Raw genomic sequence first — 8,216 nt, 5'->3', positions numbered from 1 at the left:
GTTAGCGGCAGTGTTAGCAGCAGCGTTAGCGGCAGTGTTAGCAGCAGCGTTAGCGGCAGTGTTAGCAGCAGCGTTAGCGGCATTAGAACCTTTTAGGGCGATCTTGCTGCGGTCCATGGACTCTTTGGCGTCTGCAGGGATCATCCACTTCCCTCCGGGTCCCTTGATGGCCATCACGTTCCTCTCCTCCCATTGGACCGGAGCCTGCAGGGGAAAACTCAGTTCAGTTCTCCGTTCTGGATCTGGTGGCCCAGTTCTGGTCCGGTGCCGACTCACCTTAGCGGCATCAAAGATCTTGACAACGGCGGCAGAAATCTCCGGGCCGATGCCGTCTCCTGGAATCAGAGTCACCGTCTGCATCTGGAATCGAACAGAACCGCCATCAGTTCCTCTGGACTGCCTCAGAACCGCCTGGACCCAGATCAGACTGAGCCTGGTGCCGGTCCAGCAGACCAGAACCAGCCCTCCATCAGGAGACTCCAGCAGGACAGCACAGAGAGGTTCTGTCTAGAACAGACCCGCCTCAGACCTGTGGTTCTGTGCGTCATCCAGAACCACAGGCGCAGAAGGGTCCAGGTGCCATCGGATCAGAACCGGGTCATCGCTGGAAGCAGGCAGGGCAGCTAAGAAGCTGCTCCTGTCCAGGACAACTATCCAGAACCATCCAGAACCAACTGGGCTTCTGAAGGACAGAGAATAACCTAAGGACTACAGACAGGCGCTGGACTCAGGTCAGAGGTCAGAGGTCAGACCGGTGAAGATTCTAAAGTTAAAGCAGCATCAGGGGAACTGGGACTGGAAGTGCTGGTCCAGACCCACTTCTGAGACCCGGTTCACTCACCCCTCTGGAGAAGGAAGAGACAGCCGGCCTCCTGTTGGCTCCGCCCATCACCTGGCTCACCTGCAGCAGACAGGAAGCAGCTTTACTCACCTGAACAACTAAAACACTAATCAGCTAAAAAATCAAACATTCCTGTGGAGATATTCATTAAAGCCACATGATGAATTATTTATTTTATTACTTTGTGGTTCAGGCGCCAAAATGATGAGTTATAAAAAAATTTAAAAAACACAAAAACAATCAGAACACAGTAAATTAAAAACATGAAGTTTTAATCAGGCGTTCAGCACAGAAACTTTAACACTTTGAGAAGATTCACGATGGAGGAACGACGGACGCCATGATGTTCAAACTGAAACTGAATAACCACGAGATTCATGGTGTAAAACGTTTTACATTAAAAACCGTTTTACACTATGTGAATAGATGAAGCGCGTATTCTTCATGATTTATTCCCGTTTCTCTGCATCAAATCAATTATTTCTCTATTAATACCCGCCTCTTCTACAGAACTTTACAGCAGAACTCAGGTTGGGACCAGAAACCCGCAAACTGGAGATATCGGATCAGATCCGATTAGAACCAGTCGGAACCAGTTATTATGGGAAATCATGTGAACAATGAATGAATTTGGCAGCTGTTTTCAGTGAAGCTGCTCAGTTAGTCAGGCTGTCTGCTCCAATAGTTTCACACCATGTTTCACCAACAGAGGAATGAAATGAGCTCCTTCAGTTTTCACACTTCTCTCTACTGTGAAGGAGGCAAAACTTCTAGTATCCATCTTTCAGCCAGCTGGCATGCAGTTCACAGCAACAGGTGGGGGGCAGGCAGCCCAGCATCAAGAGAAAACATTTGTAAACAATGATGGATCGGCCCTGGTTTAAAGCTCTGTCCTACACTGAGAGGTCAAGGTTCAAACTAACAGGAGCTCTGTTGCTACACCTAAACATCACATCCTGTACACGTGTTTTAATGAGTGATGCGTTCAGTTTCAGCCGAAATGAACAAGACACCCCACCTTCTTTTCCTGACCTTTGACCCTTTAATCTCATTTATAGGTTTCAGTCCAACTCGAAGGAAATCTTAAATGAGTCATTTTTAAACGGAGTCTGGGGTCGGTGAGGCTAAGCTAGCTTCCAGTCTCTAGTTCCAGTGGTTCCGAGAACTAACGAAATAAAAAGGCAGAGCAGTGAGCAGCATGAGCCGGCTAATCGCTCCAGACAGACGAGGGAAGATTTCTGGATGAAGCTGAGGGAACTTCTCTACCATCTGATTTCCCTGCTGAAGGACGCCAACACCGCTGCTAACAGCTAGCAGGCTAACAGTGGAGTCAAAACCTTGATCTAACCGGAACAGAGACCCGGAAGCTTCGGTTGCCACAGAAAGCCCCGCCGAACCCCTCAGAGCCTCGCAAAGCTACGGTGGAACCACTGGTAGAGACTTTCCAACACTTCCAGAACATTTTCCTCTTACCAGTGACCTCCACACGCTGCCTGCTGCCATCCTGACGATAACCTGAGATCCTCCTTGTGCGAGATGCCTCACTACGAACAGCCCGCCACAGAGCGAAGATTCTATGACTGAAAGATGCCTCACTGCTTTACATCCTCCTGAGACTGGAGATGGAAATTTAACCACCCGACTCTAATCTCGTGTATTTACATGTTAGTGTTCATAAATACATATTGTCCTATTTTTTAAAAAAATAAGCTTGAACTTAAAATTTATTGTCATTGTGTTCCTCCTACTTTCACATCTTGAGTTTTCAACTTCTGACAACTGTATTATGTTTCTGTTATAATGTTGTACAGAATAAAAGGCAACCAGATCAAATTATTTTTGGTATGTATAACCCGTCCTTCCAAACAGCGCTTGGTGCTCAGAGCGGAAACCCCCTGCTGCCAGGCCGCCGCTGCTGGGCCTCCGTCGGTGGAGGCGCAGGCGATTCTTCTTTGTGGCTGCGTCCTTGGCGCGCCACCTGCAGCTCTGATCGTTTCCAGTGGTACTGTACTTAAGTACATTTTTCGTGTATCTGTACTTTACTTAAGTAGATTTAATAATGGGTACTTTCTACTTTTACTCCACTACATTTTACAGTAAGTATCTGTACTTTCTACTTTACTACATTTCTACTAAACTGTCCCGTTACTCGTTACATCCAAGTCGCGTTGCGCTTTTTGTCCATTAAAATGTGAAGTTCAGGGTTTTAAGGTGGCGCCTTACACGCCTCACAGCCACGGGGGGAATCTGCCTGCGCCTGCTTACCAGCAAGTTTCTGGAGGTCCATATGGCGTCTTTGATGGTGGCGAGGGTGAGACACATCTCTGCAAAGTCTTTCTACACCATTTTTTGGTGGCTCACCCCGTACAGCACTAGCTGTGCATCGAGGACCTCCTTTTCTGGCAAGTATGGGAATTGCAAGGAGCCGGCCTCTGCCCACAGGTCCCTGGCAGCGCTGCACTCCCACAGCAGGTGCCTCACTGACTCCGGCGTGCCACAACCGGGTCGGGGGCAGATGGAGGTCGCCGACATGCCGCAGGAGTGCATAACGGCTCTGAGCGGGAGGATCTCATGGGCCACCATCCAGGACGGGTCCTGGAGTCTGTTCGGAAGGACGGGATGGCCCACATTGCGCCAGACTGTGTTGGCGTCTCCACGCAGGAGGCCGCGCACTGGAGTCACTGGTTCCCAGTCCTGCACAACAGAGATAATAAAACGATGGTTAGTTAAAATCCTGATCTCCTCTCCTTCCAGTTTAAAATTCTGTAAAAATGTCTGTATAAAAGCGTATGCTGGTGGGAGGTTAAAAGCTGCTGGTTTTCTAAAATCACTCTTTAAAAGTTTCAGTTTTCTCAGGTATGATCCGAACCAGAATCTATTCATTTCATTTGTTTTTGGGTTGTTAAAAATGTCCATAGCTTGTTTAAAGTGAGTGCTGATGTAATGGCTGCCTAAAAACAGGTACAGGTCTGGGACTCCTGTCCCTCCTTTCTCTTTGGGTTTTGTCATAATTTCACGTTTTAATCTTTCCCATTGAAATTAAAAATGTCCGTTGCAGCTCTAAAAACTCTCCTAGGAGGAATTAAAACAGAACTGGTTAGTAAAAACACGAGCATCAGTAGGTGCTCCGCCACAGGCGGTGCAATTACATTGGGTTTAATAATCTTTTCCCTCCAGTTAGTGCTCCACCGTAATGGATTAGCATTTCACCTAAAATAAGCTTTTAGCCAATTTTTTTACTTATTAGCCATGTTTAGTACACTGAATTTAGAAAGGCAATGACAGAAAACATGGTAGTGATACCATTCATGGGTAAACATACAGATAGAGCGACCGNTTAATGTGGTAGTTTTACTTTTACTTGAGTACATTTTTTGAGTACTTTCTCCACCACTGATGTTTTCTCTTTTCGCTGCCGCCATCCGGATCACAGCCACGGGGGGCATCTGCCAGCGCCTGCTTACCAGCAAGTTTCTGGAGGTCCAAATGGCGTCTTTGATGGTGGCGAGGGTGAGCCACATCTCTGCAAAGTCTTTCTTCACCATTTTCTGGTGGCTCACCCCGTACAGCACTAGCTGTGCATCGAGGACCTCCCGTGCTGGTAAGTATGGGAATTTCAAGGAGCCGGCCTCTGCCCACAGGTCCCTGGCAGCGCTGCACTCCCACAGCAGATGCCTCACTGACTCCGGCGCGCCACAACCGGGTCGGGGGCAGATGGACGTCGCCAACATGCCGCAGGAGTGCATAACGGCTCTGACCGGGAGGATCTCATGGGCCACCATCCAGGACAGGTCCTGGAGTCTGTTCGGAAGGATGGGATGGCTCACATTGCGCCAAACCGTGGTGGCGTCTCCACGCAGGAGGCCGCGCACTGGAGTCGCTGGTTCCCGGTCCTGCACAACAGAGATAATAAAATGATGGTTAGTTAAAATCCTGATCTCTCCTTCCAGTTTAAAATGCTGTAAAAATGTCTGTATAAAAGCGTATGCTGGTGGGAGGTTAAAAGCTGCTGGTTTTCTAAAATCACTCTTTAAAAGTTTTCTCAGGTGTGATCCAAGCCAGAATCTATTCATTTCATTTGTTTTTGGGTTGTTAAAAATGTCCATGGCTTGTTTAAAATGAGTGCTAGTGTAATGGCTGCCTAAAAACAGGTACAGGTCTGGGACTCCTTCCCTCCTTTCTCTTTGGGTTTCGTCATAATTTCACGTTTTAATCTTTCCCATTTGGAGTCCCAGATGAAATAAAAAATGTCCGTTGCAGCTCTAAAAACTCTCTCCTAGGGGGAATAAAAACAGAACTGGTTAGTAAAAACACGGGCACCGCCTCAGCCGGTGCAATTACATTAGGTTTAATAATCTTTTCCCTCGAGTTAGTGCTCCACCGTAATGGATTAGCATTCCACCTAAAATAAGCTTTTAGCCAATTTTTTTTTACTTATTAGCCATGTTTAGTACACTGAATTTAGTAAGTCAATGACAGAAAACATGGTAGTGATACCATTCATGGGTAAACATACAGATAGAGCGACCGCATGTTTTCTACGCTCCTTCACCCTTACGTACCTTCCTTGGGGGGGTGGGGGGTCGATTTATGTTTTCACATCCACCTGAATAATATGTAGTTGCGCCCCTGTGTATAAATCATAGGATTTCCATTTCATTACAATGTCTGCAGCTGTATGGTTGAAATTAACGAAGCCCTTTAGTGTTTGTGACTCTACACACTGAGCCTACAGCGCCCCCTAGAGGAGATTAAGAGTCTGTTCAGCACAAACAAAACTGGGTTTGAAGGTTAATTTACATATTTTTATTTTATTGTTGAGGGGCACAGACAGATTCACAGATAAAAATAAAATGTAAATAATAACCATTTAAGAAACAATACCCTCCAACAAAGGGGCCCTTGGGGAATCAAGGATGAAAGGGGCGGGAGCTCAAGCCCCCCTTCCCCACTGCATGTGCTGCTCGTCCCCAAAGGTTTTTATTGGGTCAAATAAAAGTTTAATAAAAATAAAAAACTGAATTTATGGATTTTTCAGCAGGACCAGTGCATCAATGCATTGTTTTTAGAATATTTTGCTATTATATAAAAATTAATTGTGTAGTTATTTGACTTTCCATTGAGGCAAACCAAATGAAGAGCTCTGCTGCCTTCAGGTTCTGTCCAAATGATCAGTTTCTCCACACCTGAGACCAGCAGTAAAACTCTTATTTTCACTGATAAATTCTGTGGTGGCGCAGGGGCAAAGCACAGCCCATACATTCAGTGAGGCCTTGGTCCTCATGCCAGTGGTCACAGGTTCAATTCCCAGCCTGGTGACATTTGCTGCATGTCTTCCCCCTCTTTCCTGTCAAACTACTTCCAAATAAAGGCCACTAGAGCCAACAAAACCTTTACAAAAAAAATAAATTCTTTACTTCGGCCCAGATTTAGTTTAAGGTTTGTCATGGCTGAACTGTTCATAACATGAGGATAAGTTGTTTAATAAATATTTAACTCAACAAAACAGACAAAAACATATTGAAATTGTAAAACAAAGACTAAATAAGTATAAGTATACGTAATAAATCGTAGTAATAATTTTTAGCATTCCTTTGTCAGGGTCCTGGAAGCCAGATTTTCCCAGCAGCACCTGAAAGCATCAGGGCAGTGTACCACTCCTCATCCAGCAAAAGGAGCATCATCCTGGGAGCCGGATGCAGAGCCTCTGCCTGGATGTGAAGCTCCTAGCGTGGAGGTGGGGGAGTCTCCAGTGGGATGCAGCTCTGTGATGGGACGATCCGCCGCGCACCATGGGCAACAAGCAGACGACCTTCACCGAGGAGCAGCTGGAGGCGTATCAGGTCTGCCCCGCATAAATCACGACGCTTCACAGCCACAACTGGCAGGAAGGAGCCGCGGCTGCTGATTGGGTCCCCGAAGACAGATCCTCACCCGTTTCTCTGCTTGTTTACAGGACTGCACCTATTTCACCCGGAAGGAGATCCTGAGGTGAGTCCACACACGCTTCTTCATTACTGAGGAGGAGGAGAGCTGAGACACACAGACACGGAGACATCGGAGAAATAGGAGACAAAGGAGACATCATCTCAGCCACAAACCAGACGGAAACGTTCTGAAAAGCTGCTCTGGGGCTGACAGGTCAGGTAGAGTCCAGGTAATCAGAAGTAGGAGCCAGAATCGGAATAGATGTGTGAACTCTGCTCTCTGGAGCATCATGTCAGGATTCCTGCAGGGTGACAGTGGAGAGGTGTACAGCTGGACAGGCTGGTGTTCCTAGCAGAGACTTTGGTCATGTGAAAAGGACTTTTATGAGACAAATGCTGCTGACAGGGCAGAGAAGTTCTTCAGAGGAATTATTTACTGTCTGCCATTTAGACCAGTTTGTTTAAAGAACATTCAATCATGAAACCAAACAGGATAGAAAATAATTTGATTCAGTCCTGAAAGGTCTGACCAGAATTAAATTTGCTGGTGGGACATGGACAGCAGGAAGAGGACAGACGGGATGTCTCACTGTGTCTAGTTGTAGTGGTATCTGGTGTCAGCAGGGGGCGATGTCAGGTCGAATGGACCGTTGTCTCACAGTGCGTCCTCTGTGCTCTGCAGCCTCCACGGACGGTACCGGGAGCTGGCTCCACACCTGGTGCCACTGGACTACACCAACAACCCGGACATCAAAGTCCCAATGGCGCTCATCGTCACCATGCCGGAGCTCAAGGTACGCAGGTCCAGATGTTCTGTTCTTCAACAGGTGGATGCCTGTCTCTACTGATGTGTAGTGTGTGTGTACCATGTATTTGATGCATTGTGGGGACCATTTTCCTGACACATATTATGTTGTGGGGAAAAATTCTGGTCCCCACAAGGAAAAACATTGTTTTGGATTTTACGGATAGGGTTAGGGTTACCAGTCGATCTTCGTTCCCACCCTCATCTATGATTATGAGCTTTGAGTCATGACCGAAAGAACGAGGTACCGGATACAAGCGGCCGAAACGGGTTTCCTCCGCAGGGTGGCTGGGCTCTCCCTTAGAGAGAGAAGCTCGGCCATCCGGGAGGGACTCAGAGTAGAGCTGCTGCTCCTCCACGTCGAGAGGAGCCAGTTGAGGCTCGGCCATTGGTCAGGATGCCTCCTGGACGCCTCCCTGGTGAGGAGTTCAGGTCCCACCAGGGCAGTGGTTCTTAACCTGGGTTCGATCAACCCCAGGGGTTCGATCAACCCCAGGGGATCGGCGGAGCCTCAGCCGCGGAGGTAAAGACACACCTGTGTAAAGTCGTCATGACACCCCGTTTTGCCATCACTTGCTGCAGAGGATCACGTTACATTGCTGAGCCAATCAGAGGATCACGTTACATTGCTGAGCCAATCAGA

General features: G+C 47.4%; 2 protein-coding genes and 1 long non-coding RNA gene across 3 annotated transcripts in view; 2 read left to right on the top strand and 1 right to left on the bottom strand.

Annotated features, from left to right (window-relative positions):
• LOC103129407 (isocitrate dehydrogenase [NAD] subunit alpha, mitochondrial) overlaps positions 1 to 2,426 on the bottom strand; it is an 8,370-nt gene extending 5,944 nt beyond the window's left edge. The window contains exons 1-4 of the mRNA XM_007540491.2: positions 2,315 to 2,426; positions 842 to 901; positions 277 to 360; positions 90 to 204 (exon numbers count right to left, since the gene is read on the bottom strand). Coding sequence (XP_007540553.1) covers positions 90 to 204; positions 277 to 360; positions 842 to 901; positions 2,315 to 2,344 — 289 coding nt within the window. The 5' untranslated portion in view covers positions 2,345 to 2,426. The remainder of the gene's footprint in view (positions 1 to 89; positions 205 to 276; positions 361 to 841; positions 902 to 2,314) is intronic.
• The window catches only part of LOC107834188 (uncharacterized), a 23,348-nt gene continuing 15,717 nt past the window's right edge, over positions 586 to 8,216 (top strand). The window contains exon 1 of the long non-coding RNA XR_001659968.1: positions 586 to 597. This is a non-coding gene — a long non-coding RNA (uncharacterized LOC107834188). The remainder of the gene's footprint in view (positions 598 to 8,216) is intronic.
• The window catches only part of LOC103129406 (calcium and integrin-binding family member 2-like), a 6,163-nt gene continuing 4,373 nt past the window's right edge, over positions 6,427 to 8,216 (top strand). Inside the window, exons 1-3 of the mRNA XM_007540490.2 lie at positions 6,427 to 6,684; positions 6,798 to 6,832; positions 7,451 to 7,562. Coding sequence (XP_007540552.1) covers positions 6,634 to 6,684; positions 6,798 to 6,832; positions 7,451 to 7,562 — 198 coding nt within the window. The 5' untranslated portion in view covers positions 6,427 to 6,633. The remainder of the gene's footprint in view (positions 6,685 to 6,797; positions 6,833 to 7,450; positions 7,563 to 8,216) is intronic.

The sequence above is a fragment of the Poecilia formosa genome, unplaced genomic scaffold, assembly GCF_000485575.1.
Source record: "Poecilia formosa unplaced genomic scaffold, Poecilia_formosa-5.1.2 Scaffold544, whole genome shotgun sequence".
NCBI lineage: Eukaryota > Metazoa > Chordata > Actinopteri > Cyprinodontiformes > Poeciliidae > Poecilia > Poecilia formosa.
Note: the sequence above shows the minus strand (reverse complement) of the source record. Positions and strands in the feature narration are given on the sequence as shown.